The sequence below is a fragment of the Hypomesus nipponensis genome, chromosome 12 (assembly GCF_054491055.1).
Source record: "Hypomesus nipponensis isolate SF chromosome 12, ASM5449105v1, whole genome shotgun sequence".
Lineage (NCBI taxonomy): Eukaryota > Metazoa > Chordata > Actinopteri > Osmeriformes > Osmeridae > Hypomesus > Hypomesus nipponensis.
The window spans coordinates 913,706-940,060 of record NC_140372.1 but is presented as its reverse complement, the minus strand read 5'-3'; the positions used below and the strand labels follow the sequence as shown (position 1 = coordinate 940,060).

The 26,355-nt window shown below is 44.5% G+C and overlaps 1 protein-coding gene across 1 annotated transcript; it reads left to right on the top strand.

Moving 5' to 3' along the window:
- Positions 1-23,694, top strand: pspc1 (paraspeckle component 1). The gene is made up of 9 exons (XM_084667728.1): positions 1-572; positions 2,791-3,092; positions 3,669-3,764; positions 3,958-4,154; positions 4,452-4,536; positions 4,810-4,915; positions 19,962-20,019; positions 22,290-22,432; positions 22,814-23,694. Exons 1-9 carry the CDS (start codon positions 177-179, stop codon positions 23,000-23,002), a joined length of 1,572 nt encoding a protein of 523 aa, XP_084523854.1. The 5' UTR covers positions 1-176; the 3' UTR covers positions 23,003-23,694.
- Positions 23,695-26,355: the final 2,661 nt, after the last annotated feature.

Below are 26,355 nucleotides of genomic sequence, written 5' to 3'. Positions count from 1 at the left end.
TTGCTGCACAGCCAATGCTGTAGCCTCCGTTACTGTCGCCATTTTATTTTTTGGCTAAGCAACCAGAGCGTAGAAGACATAAATAATATCTAAAAGCGGAAGGCTGTGGAGCAACTACTTAAACCAATTAAAAGTTAATAGGCACTGTTTTGTCAAGGTCTAATTCGGCACTCAGAATGGCCAACCGAAATCTGAAACAAGTCAACATTCAGAACAATGCACCGTCGCCAAAACCAAGTCAGCAGCAGACAAAGCGCAACACCAGTTCACCGGCCGGGGAGCGAGGGCCGAATGTAGCTGAGGGGCCAACTCCGCCACCACAACCAGTAACAGCCACTAGCCCCGCGGCAGATGGCGATGAGGGTCATGGTGGTGAACCGATGGAGATGACTCTAGATCTGAAAAGTTTTCGGAGACCTGGAGAGAAAACCTTTACGCAGCGCTGTCGGCTTTTCGTCGGTAATCTCCCGACAGATCTAACGGAAGATGAGTTTATAAAGCTGTTTGCCAAGTACGGAGAGGCTAACGAGGTGTTTATTAACCGAGACAGAGGATTTGGATTCATTCGACTGGTAAGATGTGACCCAGTGATTGAATAATAGGTTCAACATTAACGTTGGCCCGGGGCCAGTAAGAGCTAACGTCGGGCAAGTAAACAAAAGTAGTAGGGGCCAGTGCTCAATTTTTTCATTTAAATGTATAGGATTGGATTAAAACCTAAGCAACAGGACTTTTCCTGTTGCTTATTCTCTCATTCAAATGCGTCTGTATCCCTCCTTATCCCCCCTTCCTGTGTGACACTACCAGTGTCGTCTTTTTGACCAATAATATTCGATGGCTCGTCACTTTTGACCAATCATACTTCATAGCGCATTTTTGAGCGGGACCAAAGCATGGCATTTCGACTGATTAGTTAAATTCATGCGATGTAGGCCTATAGTAGATAGCTAGGCATGAACGAACCTGTCCGTCTTAGCCTACTTGCTGGACAACCTTTCAGTTGGCAATTACTCAAACAAAAATTCCAGCAAAGCTATGTAAACCAGTCTTTAATACATTTTGATCATGTTAACGTTTTTTGGTCATTGCCTACTTTTATTTAGCCTAGCATAAACTAATCTATTGCAGCGCCTATACGGCCAAATGCATATAGTGTTGATTGACGGCCGCAGACACAGGTGTTGAATCAGCTTGTTTCGAGTTGTTTTTTTTTATGAATGAAATGCTGTTTAGTTAACTAGCAGCAAGATAATATTAAGTGTGTACTTTTTTTCAGTGGAGATGCAGTGAATTTGATCTATATGTTAATGAGTTAGGCTAAGTTGTTTACATTCAATCTCTTGATAACGCAAAACAAACGTTGCTGTCCATGGTGGTCCGATACACATACCTGCAAACTTCTCACCTTCAGGTGAAAATAGCCATTTGAATGAAAAAAAAAAAAATCCAACTGTAGATCTGGAGAGTCCAATCCAATTGGTGTCTGGTTTAATGAATGATCGAAACACCTGCTCTGGCGGATAATTTAACGTTGATTTAATAGACCAATTATCACCCTACGTCACACAACTGTCAAGCAGGCTCAACTGCGCATGTCGGTTGCAAAATACGAACTTTTCTCCGGTCTATTACACTTGGAGTGTCATCATATATCTGGCACTGGATTGCAGGGCTAGATATTAACTTTTTGAGGGCTCTTGGCCTTTGGACAAATACATTTACATTTAATTTGTCTATGCACAAAAGTCACTTGACTCCGATACCCTTAAATAGCATGACCAAGTGATCGGGCAAAACTAGCCTGGCTAACAGAGGTCGCTTTCTCAGGCAAATGATGAATGAAACAGGCTCGGTTAAAGAAATCCGAGATGTTGGCTATCTTGATCAGGCTCGTATCTACATTGGGCAGTCCTCCCTGACGTTTCTGGTGTAGAATGGAGTGAAATACAACATTGTGCACACTGCCAGTGAGCGACTCTGACTGAGGCTAACATCAAAACAGTGTAATGGGGACGCAGTCTCACTCAGATTGCCAGTTTAAACAAATCAGAAAAATTATCGGACCAGCTGGCTAAAAGCAGAATTCCCATATCTCTAGAAAGCTGCCCTGCTCGACTTTTTAGATGTTGAATTGAGTGTAAAACTGTAAAATGTTGAACTTTGTGACATGACGTGAAGACATGGATGCCGCTCGACCATGCAGTCTGTAGCGGGCGACATTCTCACTCAAATTTCGTGACTTTCGTGACCCATATCAAAATTCTGATGGGACAGATCAATGGGTAATCACTTTCTCTCTTAAAGGCTGTCCTCGACCTTTTTGGTCTTTTTAAATCGAACTATTTGTATTATCCGTCTGTGTGTAATGCTGTTTGTGCAGTGGTAAGAGACTGGATCAGATAAGTTATAATCAAATTATTTATTGAGGAAAACTTCAAAGATTTGTAAGTGTTTCCTTACTGTTGTCTATTGGCAATATTTCTTTTGTTTTTACTATACAAACTGGCTTTAGTGTCGCTAGCATTTTGATTAGAATGACAATAATGTTTTTTCTCAAAAAAAAAAAAAAAAAAGAAAGAAATGATTTGAAAAATGATACAAAGATATGGTAATGGTTTATTTCAAACAATTACTCCTTTAATATTTAGATTTTCCTCTTGCCTTACAAAATGTAGAGGAGGAGCAACTTTATTTGCAATAATAATTGCAGATATTGAAGGTAGAATGTACTGAATGGTTTTGAATGGATTTTTATACTACCAATTCCATGTCCATCCTTATGTGTTGTAGGAAACTAGGACGCTAGCGGAGATAGCTAAAGCCGAGCTGGATGGCACTGTGGTCAGGAACCGGCCCATCCGCATCCGTTTCTCCACGCACGGTTCTGCTCTCACAGTGCGAAACCTGGCCCCAGTGGTCTCCAATGAGCTGTTGGAACAGGCGTTTTCTCAGTTCGGGCCAGTGGAGCGGGCTGTGGTGGTGGTGGACGACCGGGGCCGGCCCACGGGTAAGGGCTTCGTAGAGTTTGCCAACAAACCAGCTGCGCGGAAAGCCTTGGAGCGCTGCACTGACGGAGCCCTGCTTCTCACAACGTAAGGCCCAAGCGTGCTGTTTTGTAAAGCTACACATGTGTGCTACTTGTAGGGCTCTGAGTGTGTGTGTGCGTTCTTGTAGCATCAGTTCTACAAAAACAGGAGGCAAGGCATGGTCAGTGTAAGAGGAAGCAGGGTCAGTGTAAGAGGAAGCAGGGTCAGTGTAAGAGGAAGCAGGGTCAGCGTAACAGGAAGCAGGGTCAGCGTAACAGGAAGCAGGGTCAGCGTAAGAGGAAGCAGGGTCAGTGTAAGAGGAAGCAGGGTCAGTGTAACAGGAAGCAGGGTCAGCGTAACAGGAAGCAGGGTCAGCGTAAGAGGAAGCAGGGTCAGCGTAAGAGGAAGCAGGGTCAGTGTAAGAGGAAGCAGGGTCAGCGTAACAGGAAGCAGGGTCAGCGTAACAGGAAGCAGGGTCAGCGTAACAGGAAGCAGGGTCAGCGTAACAGGAAGCAGGGTCAGTGTAACAGCAGGGTCAGTGTAACAGCAGGGTCAGTGTAACAAGAAGCAGTGTAACAGCAGGGTCAGTGTAGCAGCAGGGTCAGTGTAACAAGAAGCAGTGTAACTTGGTCCTCACTGCAGGACCCCTCGCCCCGCTGTGGTGGAACCCACAGAGCAGCTGGATGAGGAGGATGGTCTTCCTGAGAAGCTGCTACAGAAATCAGCCCAGTACCACAAGTAGGTACAACCCCAAACATACATCCAATCCACAGATTTCTCTACAATATGCATGAATTTATAATAGTTGAATCCAGAAGGAATAACTTAGTGCAATGGTAGTTACAGGTTCTTGATGTTTGGGTTCTCATGGGAGCAGCTTACCATCCCAACTGGAATGCTTGTCCTATCCATGGTGTGTTTGTGTGTCCAGGGAGAGGGAGCAGTCTCCTAGGTTTGCTCAGCCAGGAACATTTGAGTTTGAGTACTCTTCCCGGTGGAAGGCCCTGGACGACATGGAGAGGCAGCAGCGGGAGCAGGTGGACAGGAACATCCGCGAGGCCAAGGAGAAGCTGGAGGCAGAGATGGAGGCTGCCAAGCATGAGCACCAGCTTATGATGATGAGACAAGGTACACACGCTGACACATGCACGCACACACACACACACACACACACTATAATCATCTATCATATTGCTGAAACATTACAAGTCTTTAAGGAGTTGCTGTTTGAGGCTTTTGTTATTGACCCACGTTAGTGTCCCTCCACTGTACATGCTTTAAAGCATTTCCCCCATCTCTACTTTTTTCTTGTCTTCCTCCTCTCCTCTTCCTCCTCTCCTCATCATTTATTCTTCCCCATCCTCTCCTCATTCCTTTCTTCACATCCTCTCCTCCACCTCCTCATCCTCTCCTCCTCCTATGCAGATCTGATGAGAAGACAGGAAGAGCTGAGACGCCTAGAAGAGTTACGCAATCAGGAACTGCAGAAACGCAAGCAGATTGAGATGAGGTGTGTATGTGTGTCAAGACCAGGGGGGCCAGGGGTCTCCCAGACCAGGGGGGCCAGGGGTCTCCCAGACTACCTTCCAGTAGGTTTTCACTCCAACACTAATCTACCACCCCTGATTCTAATAATTAGCTGGTTGACTTGTTGAATCAGGTTAGTTACACCTGGGGTTAGAGCAAAAACCAGCCCTCATGAAAAGGGTTAGTGACCCCTGGTGTAGATCTGTCCCAGCCTTGGTGTCTGAGATGTGTGTCTAACTAAGTTGTACTTTGCCAGGCACGAGGAGGAGAGGCGGAGACGAGAGGAAGACATGCTGCGACACAGAGAACAGGAAGAGATAAGACGCCAGCCGGACGGCTTTAAACCTAACTTCCTGGATGGCGTGAGTACACGTGGGACACACAAACACAGTAGTAGTTAGTAGAAACAGCCGAGCTGGAGTTGCATGCACACTTGGACAGGGACAGTCAGCTATCATTCTACTGGCCACAGATACACTGCTGTATAGTGCTGTATCCTACTGTATACCTTACCAGAGATATAGTGTTGTATCTACAGTATACTCCACCACAGGTATGGCACCCTCCTGTGCCTCAAGCTAGCGAAACCCAGTCTTTGTGATGGTTGTGATGTTGCAAGTTATTAAGAAGTTGGTTAGTTGATTCGGTGTTAACTTAGTTGGAGTTTGTGCGGCCAAATGAAACCTTTTCGCAGTTTGATTAGAGATGTGACAGATTGATTAGAGATGTGACAGATTGATTAGAGATGTGACAGTTTGATTAGAGATATTACAGTTTGATTACATACGAAAGTACTGGGACATTCTCCCCGAGACAAGTAGGATGAAGTGCCTTAACCAAGGACACATCATTTGGCACGGCCAGGAATCGAACCAACAACCTTCTGATTAACAGCCCGACTCCCTAACCGTTCAGCCATCTGACCCCCGTGATTAGAGATATTACAGTTTGATTAGAGATATTACTCCACATCCACATGGATGTACAGTAAACGCTTTCAATGACAGTCAATACAATCAATAACAATTTTCAATAATCTATCCTGAAAATAAAGAATACATTTTACATGTGTAAATTGTTTGTCTCTCCCCCACTTATACTGGGAAGTGATTTTGTTGTGGAGACTATGTTCTCTGGTCAGTAATTGTTAGAAGCCTCTGTGGTGCATCTGATTAAAATGCCCAAGATGATGTACAGATCCAAAGTTGCTATGTATTATACAGTTGAGAAGAATGGTGTTTGTTATATTTGCTTTGTGTGTGCGTGTGTGTTTGTGTGTGGTTCTGCAAAGAAACAGAATACAACAGATACTTAACAATCATACAATAATAGGCATCTCAAAATATAATGCTAGTGACTACCTCACATTAATAATAGCAATATCAGGGCTCGACATTAACTTTTTGAGGCACTTGTCCTTTGGACAAGTACATTAACGTTTCACTTGTCCATACACAAAAGTCACTTGTCCGGGTAAAGATTTATCATTTTATATATTTAAAAAAATGGTGTTGACGTTTCTCGTTTGCTAGCGTCGGCAGTGGTGTACCTAGCAAGCTTTAGCAGCAATTGTATCGGTTAAATGTATGTAGTTAAATATCAGCTAACATTCAACTGTAAAGTAGGCTGCTCAAGTAGGTGCTCAAGCACCCCTAAAAATATATATATATATATATATATATATATATATATATATATATATATATATATATATATATATATATATATATATATATATATATATATATATATATATATATATATATATATATATATATATATATATATATATATATATATATATATATATATTATTCTTTATTATCATTTGATGCTGGTAGTTCATGAAGAAAGGAACATCCTTAGTTTTTTTCATTCATTCAATATTTTGCATAATAATACATAAATGTATTAATTGTTATCAATTGAAATTAGGGATTGATATTACCAAGGGGGTTTAGCACCTTTGCAAGGCACTGTATTCATGTCACATTCTAATTGGGGGCTGAGCACCCCTAGAGGTCTGATCCTAGAATCGCCCCTGCTCAGACGCTCTCACACCAAACCTTGTACTTCTCACGCTGAGAAGGCAACGCAAGCCAAGTAGTTCTGCTAACGTTGTAAACAGTAATGGACGAGGTACAGGCCCACGGAGTGAAGCAACGTAGACACGCGAACACCCGTGAAAGCTTGTCTCGTGGCCATTTCTCATATTTAAGATACAGTATAAGTTTAGATAGCTTGCAAATACTGAGGATAGCCTACCAAAGTAGAGTTAGCCAATGTTGTAGCAAAGCTAGCTAACGTTAGTTTGCTAGCTGTATAACATTTCACTGGGTCTTACAGCGTTGCTTGATTTACTGAATTTCATATGAAATGTTCTACTAGCCATTTGCCTACTTGAGCAAGTCACAGTTTTTTAAGCCCTGATGGTGTAATTGCGATGACACAGTAAATAATTCCTCTTTCAAGTAATAAGCCCCCGTTCAAGTGTTTAGTATTAAATTAGCTGCACGGTCTGTAGAGATCTTGGGACGAAACAACTTATTTTGTGTTATGCTAATGCAGGAATCGGTCAATTCTGTAAAATAGACGTAATAATTGGAACATAATGTGAAGTACTATAACATATCATTTTATTTAGTTTGAGTTTTAACTTGTCCAGTGGGACAAGTAAAGTTCTCTTCCACTTGCCCTACAAAAAATCCACTTGTCCCGGACAAGCGGACAAGCCTTAATGTCGAGCCCTGAATATTCTCTCAAGCAATATTAATAACATTACTGCAGTGACATTACTTTCTACATTATTCACATAGACAATCCAGCTGCTAAACAGCTCAGGTAAACATGTCACAAGTTGGCTAACAATGATTACGTTAGCATTGATAAGGTAACCACGACACCGGCATCATAAAACACATTAACTACTTCAATACTGTGTCTAACAAACACTCATAACAGCATAACTAGACATACCAAGAAGCATTATAAAACTTACAGTATCTGAACGCACACAATACAACACTCTCGCACTCTACACTATAAACCGAAATGTCCGCACCATAAACTTCTGTGTAGGCAGTCCACTACTCCAATATTCCCGCCACTGGGTACCGTCAGCGCGAGCATCCCCAGACTGCACTCTGATTGGCTGTACCAGTGGAGCCATAAGGGGGCACTAATGGCATGACCCAGCAGCAGCGAAAGGGCTGTTCACATGCACAGTCTAAGGGGGCAAAACCATCAGTTCTTTGCAACAGATTTGCTGGGAAAAAAACCCAGATGAACTACTTGTCAATATGGCATATTGTTAGAAAAGGGTTTTCTAACAACAGTTTTAGCATAAAGTGACTGTTTAGTCTATTTAGGCCTTTTTATTTGAACACACGAGACACGCGGCTATATCCTTCATAGGGTTAGGGTTAGTCAGGCCTAGATTCAAATCTGTCGAGGCTGGAATGAGAAGGCCAGGCCATACTTTTGGGTGTTGTATGGGTTGGGGGGGGGGGGGGGTGTAAGTGGCAGTGCTGTTTGTGTTGAAAGGTGAGCTGTGTCTGGGTCTGTTGACACTGTTCACAACTTAGCTGTACTACTTCTACTAAAACTACAGTTTCTGCACTGCTTTTGCATTTTATACATTTATCAGATCAAGGAACATAAATACCTAGTTATTACATTACATTTAGTAATTTAGCAGAGGCTCTTATCCAGAGCGACTTACAGTAAAGTAAGTACAGGGACATTCCCCCCGAGGCAAGTAGGGTGAAGTGTCTTGCCGAAGGACACAACGTCATTTTTGCACGGCTGGGAATTGAACTGGTGACCTTCAGATTACTGGCCCGATTCCCTAACCGCTCAGCCACCTGACTCCCTATAATAGTTATAATAGTATTCAGTCAAACATTGATTTTAAAGCCCAAATGAATTTAGGCCTTTTAATCTGGTGATCCAATTGGTCTGGTTCACATCCAATAGAACCTGAGCTGATTGGATTATAACCAGAACTATAGTCTTTAGGTACTGAAGTATGTTAGGTGATACAAGCATGTAGAGTATGCATGTGTTGAGAAAGCACATTCATGTTCAGTGTGTATAGAAGGGGCATAATCGTGTACATGCACGATGGGGATTTGTCCATTAGGGGAGTAAATTGTCGGTTTATTTACAATGCGATCATGCATCAAATATCTTAAGCCAACTATCCAATGATGTTCGATACAGCTCATTTTGCCGCAACAGGAGAAACTACGTTGTCTTGGCTGCTAATGCTCGGATGACTAGCCACTTCATTGTTAGGCTGTGAACACTAGTACGCAAGCAAGGCTTTAATTGGTGGACTGCAACAAGCTTACACTGCATATCGACACCTACAACTCAGGACTGCACAGAGAGGAATCAGTGGATAATGTTGGGTGTGAAAATGTACTTGCATGCATCAATGTTTTTGCATCACATCGATGACACCGTATTTGGTCGATGATCCCTTTTGTCCATGTAGATGTGAGATTCTCTCCACCAGCAGACTGTAGGGGTGGTACACACCCTTCCAGACGGTTTGGAGTGTATTTTGCCGTTACATAATTTCATTTTTTGTTTGTACCAAACAATTTTTTCAGGTACCTTTCTAGGACCAGAGCCAGGACTAGAGCCAGGACCAGAGCTAGAGCCAGGACCAGAGCTAGAGCCAGGACCAGAGCTAGAGCCAGGACCAGAGCTAGAGCCAGGACTAGAGAGCCAGGACTAGAGAGCCAGGACTAGAGAGCCAGGACCAGAGAGCCAGGACCAGAGAGCCAGGACCAGAGAGCCAGGACCAGAGAGCCAGGACTAGAGAGCCAGGACCAGAGAGCCAGGACCAGAGAGCCAGGACCAGAGAGCCAGGACTAGAGCCAGGACCAGAGCTAGAACCAGGACCAGAGCTAGAGCCAGGACCAGAGCTAGAGCCAGGACCAGAGCCAGGACTAGAGAGCCAGGACTAGAGAGCCAGGACTAGAGAGCCAGGACTAGAGAGCCAGGACCAGAGAGCCAGGACCAGAGAGCCAGGACCAGAGAGCCAGGACCAGAGAGCCAGGACCAGAGAGCCAGGACCAGAGCTAGAACCAGGACCAGAGCTAGAACCAGGACCAGAGCTAGAACCAGGACCAGAGCCAGGACTAGAGCCAGGACTAGAGCCAGGACTAGAGCCAGGACCAGAGCTAGAGCCAGGACTAGAGAGCCAGGACTAGAGAGCCAGGACTAGAGAGCCAGGACTAGAGAGCCAGGACTAGAGATCCAGGACCAGAGAGCCAGGACCAGAGAGCCAGGACTAGAGCCAGGACCAGAGCTAGAACCAGGACCAGAGCTAGAACCAGGACCAGAGCTAGAACCAGGACCAGAGCCAGGACTAGAGAGCCAGGACCAGAGCCAGGACTAGAGCCAGGACCAGAGCTAGAGCCAGGACCAGAGCTAGAGCCAGGACCAGAGCTAGAGCCAGGACTAGAGAGCCAGGACTAGAGAGCCAGGACTAGAGAGCCAGGACTAGAGAGCCAGGACTAGAGAGCCAGGACCAGAGAGCCAGGACTAGAGCCAGGACCAGAGCTAGAACCAGGACCAGAGCTAGAACCAGGACCAGAGCTAGAACCAGGACCAGAGCCAGGACTAGAGAGCCAGGACTAGAGCCAGGACTAGAGCCAGGACCAGAGCTAGAACCAGGACCAGAGCTAGAACCAGGACCAGAGCTAGAACCAGGACCAGAGCTAGAACCAGGACCAGAGCCAGGACTAGAGAGCCAGGACTAGAGCCAGGACTAGAGAGCCAGGACTAGAGCCAGGACTAGAGCCAGGACCAGAGCTAGAGCCAGGACTAGAGAGCCAGGACTAGAGAGCCAGGACTAGAGAGCCAGGACTAGAGAGCCAGGACTAGAGAGCCAGGACTAGAGAGCCAGGACTAGAGAGCCAGGACCAGAGCCAGGACCAGAGCTAGAACCAGGACCAGAGCTAGAACCAGGACCAGAGCTAGAACCAGGACCAGAGCCAGGACTAGAGAGCCAGGACTAGAGCCAGGACTAGAGCCAGGACCAGAGCTAGAGCCAGGACCAGAGCTAGAGCCAGGACCAGAGCTAGAGCCAGGACCAGAGCTAGAGCCAGGACCAGAGCTAGAGCCAGGACTAGAGAGCCAGGACTAGAGAGCCAGGACTAGAGAGCCAGGACTAGAGAGCCAGGACTAGAGCCAGGCCTAACAAAAGTCTTTCAGGATCAGCAGGGCATCATGGCACTTACAGATATGGCTTACCATACCAAGTACATAGCCTCATTCTGAATTATCTTCTGACCGACAAGCCTCATTCTGAATATTTTCTGACCAGCAATCCATGATGGGCTGAATCCATTGTGGTGTATTTTTTCTTACTTGTATTTTGCTGATTTAAAGTCCTTTGTTTTGGTTAATTGTGTTATTTTGCAAGTACTTTTGCAAAAGCTTTTATTATTGATGGTTTGGTTAGCGGCTGTTGCTGTTGGTGCTTAAGTAGCGTGTTCAGCCGGATGATGCACCTGCAAATAGTTGTGTAATGGATCACAAAACACATTTTGGATTGAACCTTGGTTGGGGTTAGGAGGGTTAAGTTGAACCTTGGTTGAGACACAGCACAGGTGTGATCATTTTTCAGATCAGTAAAAAAAGGAGACAAATATACTTATCAACCGTATCAAATGCTGCAGGAAGGTCCAGCAGAATGATGACGGAATACCTGGAAGCCGCTCTGGCAGACTGGAGGGCAGTGGTGACTGAAAGGAGGGCAGTCTCTGTGGAGTGGCCAGTCTTGTAGCCCGATTGGTTGGGGTCAAGCAGGTTGTTCTGAGAGAGAAAGTTTGACAGTTGCTTAAATACAGAACGTTCAATTGTTTTTTTTAAAGAACGGTAACAGTGGTACAGAACTACCGATCTGTAGTTCTGGAGGACGGCAGGGTTAAGGGAGGGTTTTTTTGAGTAGAGGGGTAACTCTGGCCTGTTTGAAGGCAGAGGGAAAGGTGCCGGAGGTCAGAGAGGAGTTAAGGACATGGACAAGAAAAGTTATGATGGAGGGGGAGATGGTTTGAAAGAGAGGGGAGGGGATAGGATCAAGGGGACAGGAGGTGGGGCGATGAGAGAGAATGAGGTCCGAGATAGGGTTAGGTCCATAGTCATGGAGGTTGAGAGGGTAGGAAAGGTGGGTTTAGGAAACCGACTGCTAATGTCGGCAACTTTTTTTTCTCAAAGAAGGAGAAGAAGTCGTCTGCTGTCAGGGTGGAGGGAGGGGGTGGGGGAGGTGGGTTAAGAAGAGTGGAGAAGGTAGAAAAAATATTTTGGGGGTTTGAAGCAAAGTTAATTTTGTTCAGAAAGTAGAGGGTTTTAGCACCAGTTATGTGAGAAGAGAAAGATTTAAGGAGGGAGTGATACTTATCAAGGTCCAGACCGTCTTTGGACTTGCGCCATCTTCTCTCAGCTGTCCGAAGGGTGGACCGTTCTTCACGAATAACATCCGTAAGCCACGGGCAGGAGGGAGAATATTGCGCAGGCCTGTTTGACAGGGGACAGAGAGAGTCAAGTGATGCAGTTAAAGTGGTTAACAAGGAGTCGTTGGCAGTGTTTGTGGGGTGGGATGAGAACTCGTCAATGGGATGGAGGGAGGATGTTACAATAGAGGAGAAATGGGAGGGAGATAGGGAGCGGAGGTTGCGCCGGAAAGTTACAAGGGAAGGGGAGGTAGGAGGGGTTGGAGGGAGAGAGACAGAGAATTGGATGAAATAGTGGTCAGAAATGTGCAGTGGGGTTACAGAGGTTAAGTCAGTGAATCAGTTACGTTTCAGGATGAGGTCTAGCTGTTTGCCAGCCTTGTGGGTCCCCGGTGTGCTCAGCAGTGTCAGGTCGAAGGAAGTCTGGAGAGACAAGAAGTCGACGGCCTGCGTTCCTTGGAGGTGTAAGTTGAAGTCCCCAAGGACTATCAGGGGGGTTCCATCATCCAGGAGGACGCTGAGGAGCATATCCAGCTCCTCCACAAAGTCGGCTAGCGGTCCTGGTGGGCGATAAAGAACAATTAAGCATGCTTTGATAGGATCAGTTAGCATCACATAATGATGTTCAAATAATTTGCCAGTGAGAGTGGTGTGGATGTGTATCTGATATGTGGGGAAAGAAGCAACCCTGTCCCACCACCCCGCCCGGTTGAGCGGGGTGAGTGAGTGAAGGAGTGGTTGGCGGAGAGAGCAGCTGGAGTTGCAGTGTTCTCTGGGCGGATCCATGTCTCTGTCAGTGCAAGGGCATGAAGAGAATCAAATCAAATCAAATTTATTTGAATAGCCCTTTTTACACGCAAGCATGTCACAAAGGGCTTCACATACGCCCATAGAACTGCCCCTCAACCAACCTAAACCCTCAAGGAAGACAAGGAAAAACTCCCAGAAAAACTCTCAATGGGAGAAAAAATGGAAGAAACCTTGGGAGGAGCAATTCAGAGAGGGATCCCCTCCTCTAGAGACGGTTGGTAAGAGAGAGGAGCAGAACACAAGCTAAACATAGTCATACAGTGTCAATGAGTTTTGAAACACCAAGAGAAGCATGAGATGCAAATGCCGGGATGAAGTCTGCCTTGTTCACAGCAGACTGGCAGTTCCAGACCCTAAAGAAAGAGAGAGGGCAGGTGGAGAAGATCTGCATAGGTAGTGAAGGTTAGAAGTTCACCGTATATACTTTGTGACATATCTACGTCTACGGGTAGTGTAATGAACAGGAATGCTCAGGAAACAAATGCTAGCTATGAATAAGTTCTAGGTAGAATATAATATGAAAATGAATAGGTTGATACTTATCAGAAGAGGTGATCCGGCCCGGCGGCCTTCCTCGGTGGACTCCCTCAGGTTGACTCCCTGTCTTTGCAAAAGACATGAAGACTATAGTACCATGCTTACTTTTCTAAGATTTATTCTTTTACTTTTTGATATTAAAATTCTATAGTTTAGTAGTGACCAAATGTAGGTAGGGCATTGTAGATGTTTCCAGTTTGGTGGTAAACTGCACATTATGTTCACCTGCAGTATTGTTGATTCAGGTGTGCTTTTTGACGTTTTAATAGGTTTTGAAAATGTTTAACTAAACTTACACTTACTGATGTGGGGAAAGGGTAAAAAACATCTTGTTATGTCTGGCTTGTGGGACATGTTATTTCCGTAGGCATTTAACTTAAAATGTCCAAATTTCTGTAATCCTTTCTGTGACAGCAGTACTGGCTTGTAGATTGCGTCTTGTGATACTTTGTTGTTATGAATGCAAAATAACTTTTCTCCCCTATTCCTATGGTGTGTTGAAAAACCGTAGAGACAGAAGACCGGCTGGATGTGTGAGCTCCTGCTGCTGTTGTCAACTCTTACTCCCGTCTCTCACACACACACACACACCTCTCTCTCTTTCTCTGTCTCTCTCTCTGTGTCTCTCTCTCACACACACACACACACACACACACCAAGAACAATCACACATAGCACAGACCAAGTACACACACCAAGAAAACATACTCACACTGGCATTTTCAGTGACAGACATCCATAGGCCAAAGCTGAATACAGAAGAGAAGAGAATAGAGCCCCTTCAACACAACACAGAGCCCCCTCAACACAGAACAGAGCCCCCTCATCACAGAACAGAGCCCCCTCATCACAACACAGAGCCCCCTCAACACAACACAGAGCCCCCTCAACACAACACAGAGCCCCCTCAACACAACACAGAGCCCCCTCAACACAACACAGAGCCCCCTCAACACAACACAGAGCCCCCTCAACACAGCACAGAGCCCCCTTATCACAACACAGAACCCCCTCAACACAGAACAGAGCCCCCTCATCACAACACAGAGCCCCCTCAACACAACACAGAGCCCCCTCATCACAACACAGAGCCCCCTCATCACAACACAGAGCCCCCTCATCACAACACAGAGCCCCCTCAACACAACACAGAGCCCCCTCAACACAACACAGAGCCCCCTCATCACAACACAGAGCCCCCTCAACACAACACCGAGCCCCCTCATCACAACACAGAGCCCCCTCAACACAGAACAGACCCCCTCATCACAACACAGAGCCCCCTCAACACAACACCGAGCCCCCTCATCACAACACAGAGCCCCCTCATCACAACACAGAGCCCCCTCAACACAGAACAGAGCCCCCTCAACACAGAACAGAGCCCCCTCAACACAGAACAGAGCCCCCTCAACACAGAACAGAGCCCCCTCAACACAGAACAGAGCCCCCTCAACACAACACAGAGCCCCCTCAACACAACACAGAGCCCCCTCAACACAACACAGAGCCCCCTCAACACAACACAGAGCCCCCTCAACACAGAACAGAGCCCCCTCAACACAGAACAGAGCCCCCTCAACACAGAACAGAGCCCCCTCAACACAGAACAGAGCCCCCTCAACACAGAACAGAGCCCCCTCAACACAGAACAGAGCCCCCTCAACACAGAACAGAGCCCCCTCAACACGACACAGAGCCCCCTCAACACAGAACAGAGCCCCCTCAACACAGAACAGAGCCCCCTCAACACAACACAGAGCCCCCTCAACACAACACAGAGCCCCCTCAACACAGAACAGAGCCCCCTCAACACAGAACAGAGCCCCCTCAACACAGAACAGAGCCCCCTCAACACAGAACAGAGCCCCCTCAACACAGAACAGAGCCCCCTCAACACAGAACAGAGCCCCCTCAACACAGAACAGAGCCCCCTCAACACAGAACAGAGCCCCCTCAACACAGAACAGAGCCCCCTCAACACAGAACAGAGCCCCCTCAACACAGAACAGAGCCCCCTCAACACAGAACAGAGCCCCCTCAACACAGAACAGAGCCCCCTCAACACAGAACAGAGCCCCCTCAACACAGAACAGAGCCCCCTCATCACAGAACAGAGCCCCCTCAACACAGAACAGAGCCCCCTCAACACAGAACAGAGCCCCCTCAACACAGAACAGAGCCCCCTCAACACAGAACAGAGCCCCCTCAACACAGAACAGCCCCCACCCCACTCCATTAATAGGATACCCCTTGTTGCATAAGAATTCTCTTATATATTTGCAAGATTAGACCAATTATCTTTATCTTACATATCACCAAGTTAACCAGAAGGAGGATAAAATAATTGAATAATTGTATGAAAAGGTCTAATGTATTGTGGCCTCCCTTCTGAATTAGTTTAGCTACATAACAGGAAAAATATATATATATTCAACTGGTCTTGCTAATTGGTAAATATTCTGTAGAGAAAACATGTAAAGCTAATAAGTATACCATAGATGAACTAGGTCTCCTGTATCATGTTTTACAAGTGGCTTAAAGAAGGGCAGCCTCGTACACAAATATATTTTCTGTAACATTCAAATACACCAATAGCCAGAATTGTTGTATATTCTAATGACTAGTTTAGAAGTCTTCAAGTTGATAATACAGTAATAATAAGGGATTATGTAACCAGGTATGATGCCTGCTGTGAGATATTATTCATGTGTAGGTTGCAGTTGGTGCTGTATCAACATCATCACATAGACCGAACATAGCATTTGAAATCACATTAATATTATTATCCCAAAGTAAATGTAACATGTTCAAGGCCAGATTAATAAATCTAATTATAACATTTTTGGAATTAAGTCATCAGTAATCATACATATGAAGGGAAAATGACAATATAGCAATTTTCAAAGACTTGTATCATCACCATCAGCAAATCTCAACATCCATCAAATTACATTGTTTCCATTATGATTACTGTCTTCCTATCCATTATCCATGGATATCCATTCATTACTTTGCCAATGGTACGCTGAGAACACACTGATTAAGTAATGATTGATCTTACTACAAACTACATGCAGTTAAAGAAGACAAATTCCAAACAAATATATGCACTTAACTTAATGTCTAAGTAAGCAACGCTGCTAGGACAGAGGCTTCCATTATCAAAAAACACGGCCTAGTTTCAAAATACAAAAAAATATTTATTTTAAGACCATCGGGAAATAGATATGGATTTGTGGCATCCCGTTTTGACCAATTTCGAGATTGAAGGCTTGAACTCCTTAATATTTTATAGGAACTTATACTGTACCCTTTAACAATGATATTATGTACAGTTCTGATTATTATTTTGCAAATAACGTTTTACAATTACTTCTGTTGGATTGTAACATGGTTCAGAATTGGCATTCCTAAAACATGTTTTATCTTGTGTAGCAAACAATTATTTATTATTGTTGCATGGTTACGGCTACATGTAAGACTATGATTTTGACAATTTCATGTTTACCAACATGTAATCATAAAGTATCACAGTATGCTGAATTAACCTCTCAAGAAGGTGCGTGTGTGTGTATACATTCTAATCTTTGTTTTGAGTGTTTGAGAGACTGCGTGCAGAAAAATGTATGTTGAAAGATGTGTGTATGTGCATGCGACTGCTTGATTTAGACCTTAGAAGTTTTTGTTCATGTGTGTTCGAGTTGTTGAGGAATGTTTAATTGCGTGGAACATTTTGCATTCTGTCAGGTAAGTGTACTTGGATAAAGATATCATACAACAGTGAGTGCCTATGTTGACAAAATTATATTTTAAAGTCTGTGTAAAGCAAATTCCGAGATGTATTTATAAACACATTACAAATGTTAAAAATGTATTGCTTAACACGTTGGAAAGACTGAACTTTGTAGTACTGCGTTGTGGAGATAAACCGTTTAACAGTCCTTCACAATTTTTGTTTGTGTTTGGGCGGGGCTTAAATCATGCCCGATGATACAAAAGGAGGCACTTAGCATTGCCCCTCCCCTAACACTATAGTAACTAGAGTGGTTCGCCCGCTCCGTCACAAGTGAGTTATCATTACCGTTGGTTAACATTTACTACAGCCTACAGTTTGCTAGCTAGCTATGCCTTCGTCCCGCAAATGCATATTCCCTGGATGCGAGAATTTACAAAACATTTCGGTGTCCTTATTTAAATTTCCCAAGAATGAGGAGACCAGGATGAGGTGGATAGATTTTGTGAAGAGCCACGTTAATGGAAAGCTAATGATCTGCATTGAACAATTCACACCGGGTAGTTTTACAAACTTTCAGAGATTCAGTGGGAACTGGGATTCACTGATAATCTGCTGTTACTGGTGAACGAGGCTGTAGAGGTATATTACAGTTGAGACATGCGCAGCTTTCTCCCAAGTGGGCGTGGTTTCAGCGCCCTCAGTGTGAACGCCCTCAGTCGGCATGCCCCCAGCATTTGAGCTCAGAGAATAATGCTTATTTTTTCAATTTGTTTTTTATTTACTTGGCAATTTTTCCTTTTTCAATCATTCACATTTGGCGGGTGGTTAGTGACAAATTTTTCGGACAAACTCGGAACACATTTATTATTGCTTTACACAGACTTTAATGAGATTGCGTTTTAAATTCTATAACAGAAGTTGTGAAATATGACTTTGGGTGCTTAGGGTACCGGGTTGTTAGGTGCTTGCTGTACTTAATCACAATCACATAATTTAACTAATGCTCAATTCAGAATATTAACAGTTACTAAGATTTTGTTTTCTGAACTTATGCCTTGTTAAAGGCAGGGTAGACAATGCTGTTGAGAACCACTTTTTGTCATATTTGCCGAAAGTAACTTCAAATCTTGATAGCAACCAATATATCTAAAGGTTTGACAGTAATATGAAATAATTCTGACATCTGTGGGCTTTGCAATACTGTAATAAACAGGACCAATTATTAAGGGGTACCCTGACTATTGATTGGACGGGCTACCTGTCCATCTACCTACCTGCGTGTACTCTGCGCCTCCACTCAATGCTCGATCCTGTAGATTTGTGGGAGTGGCTCTGAAGGGAGTAGGTGGAATATTTTGGTTTGAATCGTGTCAAAAAGAAGCTAAAATAGCTAGCTTTGCGCAACTTGCCTACCCTGCCTTTAACAAGCATGTTTGCATTTAAATGTAAATTCACTCAGAGCAGTCAAGGTAGTGGCAGCATGGCAATTGAACAGTACTTGGCTAAAGCATTAGCTATCTAACAAGGAGGTATGAAAGTGACCAACTGAAGTACATGGCAAAAACACTAGCTAGCTAACAAGTTGGTATGAAAATGACCCCCTGAAGAGTATTTGGCTGAAACATTAGCTAGCTAACAAGGAGGTATGAAAGTGACCAACTGAGCCCCCTTCACTATCTGCCTAGCAACCTAGTAAGCAAAGCTACCTGTTACCACTAGCTGTCTAGCAACCTAATAAGCAAAGCTACCTGTCACCAATAGCTAAACAGTCTGCTGCTTAACAACCCGGAACCAAAAGTTATTATATTATCTATCCAAGTCATATTTCCAAAATGTTTTCTTAATAAAAATGTCATAATTTACAGTATTTATACTACATATCCATACTATGTTCTGTAGCTTTATATGTCTGTGAGCTTTAATATGTTATTAAGTCAAACTTTGAAATATATTTTCATAGTCTGAAACATGTTTATCTGTGTCATTACCTTAATCCCATCCTGTTGATGTTCTAAAAACTCTTGTTCTCTTTTAATGACAAGTGAACTCATACTTGTATACAGCACTGAATTATGTATGCTATGAGAACATATTTTGTGTTGAATTAGTGTCTATAAGACCTTTTTAAAATGGCCATATTAAAATACATCCAGTGAGGTTGAGTCCGGGGGGGTGAGGTTGAGTCCAGGGGGGTGAGGTTGAGTCCAGGGGGGTGAGGTTGAGTCCGGGCGGGTGAGGTTGAGTCCGGGCGGGTGAGGTTGAGTCCGGGCGGGTGAGGTTGAGTCCGGGCGGGTGAGGTTGAGTGCGAGGAGGCTTAATATTCAGATCAAGTCGTGTTGAATGAGAAATTCAAGAGAATATTTTGTGAACTTTCATCAGTGTTTTGAATGTGTGTACTAATCTTGCTATTGTTTTCATAATCATAACAAGTTATTTTATTTAGGTACTCTGTGTGTGTGTGTACACACTAATATATATATATATATATATATATATATATTTTTTTTTTTCTTATACATATATTTTTAGGAACCACAATAGGATTCCATCCGTATTTAACTTAGGTGACCTGTTATATTTGTATTTTGTTTGTTTTTTCTACCATGCTTCGTAACATTTACTTCATAATTGGCCTCTTAACTGAATTGTTGGTCAGTTTTGACTCTAAACCCAGAATATAAACTGTACAAATCCAGGCAAGATACTTTCCTGGTGTCTGCCCCCAGGCCAGTGGGGTGGACACTAATCTCTGGCTGGGAAGTATGAGTTTTGAACTACACAGTGATGATCTGCAGTGAAGGTTGTTGTGTTCACAAAGTTTATGGGTCCACCCTTCTTCTTCACTTCTTCCAGAGAGAACAGGATATGAGAATGGGTGAACTGGGCCCTCGTGGAGGCATTAATATGGGAGGTAGGGTCATAATGGTGACTCGCTACTGACTGTTCTGAAAACAGTTCTTACCCCCCTCTGTGTTTGTAGATCTTGGGGAACAAGTTGGGTCCATGCAGTTTTTGTCAGTGCTGTTTTCAAGTCGAAGAGACCCTTAGTTAGACCTACCCTTGTGTCTTAAGATCTGCAGATGTTGAAAGGGTATTGGGCGAGGAACAGGGCTTAGGGACTTTTGAGTGGGGCAAGCTGTGTGAGGCTCATGGTGGATCCTTCACCCTTATATGAGATGTAATCTTGGGCTGCACATCACCAATACTACAAGGAGCCAACAGAAATCTGTTTGCCCACGTTGCCAAGATGTTTGTTTTCCATAATGTGTTTGAGTTTTTATAAGCATTCATGTTTGGGGGGGTTTAGGTGGGGTTAAATGGATAGTTGTTTTTTGTAATACAGAGATAGTGCTTGTATCTGTGTGTGTGTGTTTGGGATTGAATTAAGAAGAGGGCAAACTCTTTCTTGGTTTGTATAGCTAGCATATTTCCCCCAAATAGTCAGACAGTTCCAAAATGTTCCTCCTCTACTGAGACATTGTCTTTTGCCTAATTTTTCAACCAGTATTTAATTCAAGATGGGATAAATATGTATCAGTCCTTTTCTACTCCGCCACCTACAGTAGTGCTTAACTTGCTTCTCCCAAATGTACAATGTATAATACATAGATGATAAAAATGTATTGTAGTTTATTTTGTGAATCTAAAATATAGGATTTGTTCTGGGTTCATTTCTGATAAGATGGTGTAGACAGAGGTTAGGGCTAGCGTAACCCTAGATAGGGTTAGGTTTACTAGGTCTACTCTGATAAGAGGGTGTAGATAGAGGTAAGTCCTAGCCTAACCCTAGATAGGCTTGTGTAGTGCTAAATTCCAGATGTTTTCTTTCCACCTGGTCTTAATAGCAAATTATTTATTGACCATCTCTTCAAACTGTACAGTGACTCCACATTATTTGCTAACTCATTGATGAAATGTTTTTAAGATATATTTTCCTGGGGCCATATATTTCATCGCTCGTGAACTTTGCCAGTCGTAAAACTTTTATTTTTCCTAACATCACTACAGCTCCAGATTAGTCTGTTGAACTATTGGTTGTGTGATCAACTTTGAACTTATTTTGGGATTTAATCCTTTATTGTAGCTCTGCCTATTTTATCATGTCATTCTATTGCTATCATTCTGCTTTCATGGTTTTGATGAGCCTTGTTCTGCTTTAAGGCCAAGCAAAGTATGTACCATTAATTATCTCCGGGATTACTTCTTGTACAGCATTTTTTGTGATCAGACATGAATTGGTTTCAAATCAGACTGCTGTAGAAGGTCACATCTATAGTGGAACTAATCAGTATTCAAAATCCTGAAGTGTAGCATGTGCTGCAGATGAACCAAGTATGGTGATGTACAGTCCTAGATTTGATCTTAAGCGATTTTGCCCTCAAATATAAACAGGGTTTCCCGCAGCACTTTGCTGTTAAGGCGGCCGTCTTAGCAACACACACCTTTTTTTTGTTATTGATTTTTTGAATTAGCGATATTCGCCGTTTTTCCGCCGGTTTTCTCCCTTTCATTCCAACGGCAGTCTCCCTTCTCTAGAGAACTTCATTTTTGGAGGAGACCCCCCCCCCAGGTCCATCAACAAATCACCTTACCATCTTGACTTACACATTTTCTGCGGGAAACCCTGATAAAACAAGTGATGTTTCTGACAGCTTGTCCCTCACTGCTTTCACTGTAATGACTGACAAAGGTATTTTATTCTGATAAAAAGGTTTGCAGACTCATTTGAACTGTATATTCTAGGTCTATGTAACGTTGGTTTTTGGTTTGTCTTGCTTTGTACTTTATGGGGGGTTGCATTCATTTGATACATTAATGGGGTATGTTCATCTGGAAAACCAAACTTTTTGGACCTTTAAACAATTATCCCAGCTTTACCTTCAGAATGCCAACATATCATATTTTAAGACTTGGACAGTACAAATTGAGATATATATATGTATATTTTCATGTAAAAGGTATACGCATGTATTAACAGTAGACGTAAACATGCCACACAAGTGATCATGGTAGAAACATTTGTGATGCTGGTTTATTTGTCTGATTGTAACTACTTATGTCACCAACAGCCAACGTTAGCTAGCTCTTCAACTCAACTTCAAGTGACAGTTTAAATGATTTACAAGCAGGCTCAATTAATTTCTGATGTGACCAAACCATACTACATTGTTTTGCGTGTAGATGGGTTTAACCCTGCCTCTGTTGCCGGGGCTGGTAACCAAGGGCCCCCTCAAATGATGGGCATGGGCATGAATGCAAGAGCCATGGGCCCAGAGGGAACTCCAAACATGGGTGCGCCATTGATGCCAGAGAATGGAGCTATGGTAACGTATGCACAAATGATGTGCTCTGTATCTCCCTTTTACATTTCAGCTTAATTACAGCATTCTTTTTTTTTTATAGTAACCACTTGTTAAGCAGTAGATTACTTTTCAAATGGATTAAACCATTTTTTTTATCATACCTGGCGAAACCTTATTTCTGGTCCCTCTAATATCCCTCTACCTCCTCTCTTCCCCCTCTGCCTATTGACCTGCCCCTCTACCTATCTTCCCATTTACCTCTCCCCTGTCTCTCTACCTCCTCCCTGGCCCCTCTACCTCCTTGCCTGCCCCTTTACCCCCTCTCCTCTTGCCCCTCTACTTCTTCCGCTACCCCTTTCCCTCCTTCTCTTCCCCGGTCATTCTGCCCTCTACATAATGTAGCGCAATGAGCGCTTTTCCCAGGGAGGCCCCGGTCAGATGGCGTCGTCCCTTGGGAGTCGTGGAGGGGAAGACTCCCCCCAACAGCAGGGCCTGGGGGCCGGGCCACAGCCCAGTGGAGGGGGGTTCGAGAGGGGAAATCCTGTGGCGGGAGTCTTTGATGGTCCCAACAATAAACGCCGCAGATACTGATACTGTTTGTTACTGTTATACCAAGTTTTTTTTTTTAAACAGCTTTGAGGATTTTATTTGAGTTTGAACCAATTTACAAAAGCACGACTTGAGCTAAAGATTACTTTGCTGATTACCTGCGCTGACAGTCAAGCTTATATTATTCATTATGAATGTATTTTTCTGTATTTTTTTTTAATTTGCACTCGTCATGTGTGCCTAATATTGACCAATAACTTACCTAGATGGCATGTGCCAGGTCCACTGTTGATTTACAAAAAAAAACTGCCATCCTTCAAATTTCTGCAATTCACCTCTTGTATTGACATGCTGTAGATAGCTTCAACCTACAGGACAAGGTCCTACAAAAGTAAGACTGGCAGATACAACAGCACAGAAAACTATTATTGTCTACCATCTTTTCTTGCTGTTGCACAATATGCATGTGCTTTAATGAGTTATTCAAATATCTATGTTATGGGAAGTTTACTCATTGCTAATAAGTTGGAATCACAAACTAAGAAATTGGTGTTTCTAGTAGTCTTTTGTCTTTTTCACTTGTGGTAATTTTGAAGAGGACTCATTTATATTTATAAATGACTATTTACATCTGAAGCAGCTGTTTAGGTCAATCCCTACATCCATGTCTCAGATACCGTATTTGATCCTGTAGTAATTGGTTTGTTTACTGAAATAAAAATAAATGAAATGTATGGTCTGTGTAGTTGGTATTTTGTAGTTGGGTATTCTGTGTAACAACTTGGCATGCATGGTGATAGAACTGGCACAGGCTTTCAAGACCTATACTTCTGAAAACGTTTTGTCACTAATTGGAGTCTGTATTTTCAAACTTCTGCAAAAAATCTCACCTGTGTTTTGCTGTATTATTGTTGAGTCTGTGTATCTGATTCACGTTGAAGTGAACTGGCGGCTGCTGTGGTAATGAGCAGATGACATGCGCTGCCCGAGTGCCATGCCTATGTAGCAGCTACGACAAAGGGGGAGGACGAATTTGGTCCAAAAAATCTCCAAATCCAATCCAAAATACGCCCGTAGAGGGGACTCTGATGAACAGGCCAGGCCAAGTTTGGGGCCTCTGGGGCCTTCCTAGGCAGAGTTATGGGCCCGACAAAGAGGGAGGACGAATTTGGTCCAAAAAATCTCCAAATCCAATCCAAAACACGCCCTAAGAGGGGACTCTGATGAACTGGTCAGGCCAAGTTTGGGGCTTCCTAGGCAGAGTTATGGGCCCAACAAAGAGGGAGGACGAATTTGGTCCAAAATATCTCCAAATGCAATCCAAAACACGCCCGTAGAGGGGACTCTGATGAACAGGCCAGGCCAAGTTTGGGGCCTCTGGGGCCTTCCTAGGCAGAGTTATGGGCCCAAGAAAGGGGGAGGGCGAATTTGGTCCAAAAAACTCAAAATCCAGTCCAAAACACGCCCCTAGAGGGGACTCTGATGAACAGGCCAGGCCAAGTTTGGGGCCTCGGGGGGCTTCCTAGGCAGAGTTATGGGCCCGAGAAAGGGGGAGGGCGAATTTGGTCCAAAAATACTCAAAATCCAGTCCAAAACACGCCTGTAGAGGGGACTCTGATGAACAGGCCAGGCCAACTTTGGGGCCTCTGGGGCCTTCCTAGGCAGAGTTATGGGCCCGACAAGAGGGCAGGGCGAATTTGGTCCCAAAAATCTCCAATACCAGTCCAAAACACGCCCGTAGAGGGGATTCTGATGAACAGGCCAGGCCAACTTTGGGGCCTCTGGGGGCTTCCTAGGCAGAGTTATGGGCCCAAGAAAGGGGGAGGGCGAATTTGGTCCAAAAAACTCAAAATCTAGTCCAAAACACGCCCGTAGAGGGGACTCTGATGAACAGACCAGGCCAAGTTTGGGGCCTCTAGGGGCTTCCTAGGCAGAGTTATGGGCCCGACAAGAGGGCAGGGCGAATTTGGTCCAAAAAATCTCCAAATGCAATCTACAACACGCCCGTAGAGGGGACTCTGATGAACAGGCCAGGCCAAGTTTGGGGCGTCTGGAGCCTTCCTAGGCAGAGTTATGGGCCCGACAAAAGGGCAGGGCGAATTTGGTCCAAAAAATCTCCAATACCAGTCCAAAACACGCCCGTAGAGGGGACTCTGATGAACAGGCCAGGCCAACTTTGGGGCCTCTGGGGCCTTCCTAGGCAGAGTTATGGGCCCGAAAAAGGGGGAGGGCGAATTTGGTCCAAAAAACTCAAAATCCAGTCCAAAACATGCCCGTAGAGGGGACTCTGATGAACAGACCAGGCCAACTTTGGGGCCTCTGGGGCCTTCCTCGGCAGAGTTATGGGCCCGAGAAAGGGGGAGGGCGAATTTGGTCCAAAAAATCTCCAAATGCAATCCAAAACACGCTCGTAGAGGGGACTCTGATGAACTGGCCAGGCCAAGTTTGGGGCCTCTAGACCCTTCCTAGGCAGAGTTATGGGCCCAAGAAAGGGGGAGGGCGAATTTGGTCCAAAAAACTCAAAATCCAGTCCAAAACACGCCCGTAGAGGGGTCTCTGATGAACAAGCCAGGCCAGGTTTGGGGCCTCTGGAGCCTTCCTAGCCAGAGTTATGGGCCCGACAGAAGGGCAGGGTGAATTTGGTCCAAAAAATCTCAAAATCCAGTCCAAAACATGCCCGTAGAGGGGACTCTGATGAACAGGCCAGGCCAAGTTTGGGGCCTCTGGGGGCTTCCTAGGCAGAGTTATGGGCCCGAGAAAGGGGGAGGGTGAATTTGGTCCAAAAAATCTCCAAATGCAATCCAAAACACGCTCGTAGAGGGGACTCTGATGAACTGGCCAGGCCAAGTTTGGGGCCTCTAGACCCTTCCTAGGCAGAGTTATGGGCCCAAGAAGGGCAGGGTGAATTTGGTCCCAAAAATCTCAAAATCCAATTCAAAACACGCCCGTAGAGGGGACTCTGATGAACAGGCCAGGCCAAGTTTGGGGCCTCTGGGGGCTTCCTAGGCAGAGTTATGGGCCCGAGAAAGGGGGAGGGCGAATTTGGTCCAAAAAATCTCCAAATGCAATCCAAAACACGCTCGTAGAGGGGACTCTGATGAACTGGCCAGGCCAAGTTTGGGGCCTCTAGACCCTTCCTAGGCAGAGTTATGGGCCCGAGAAAGGGGGAGGGCGAATTTGGTCAAAAAAACTCAAAATCCAGTCCAAAACACGCCCGTAGAGGGGTCTCTGATGAACAAGCCAGGCCAGGTTTGGGGCCTCTGGAGCCTTCCTAGCCAGAGTTATGGGCCCGACAGAAGGGCAGGGTGAATTTGGTCCAAAAAACTCAAAATCCAGTCCTAAACACGCCCATAGAGGGGACTCTGATGAACAGAACAGGCCAAGTTTGGGGCCTC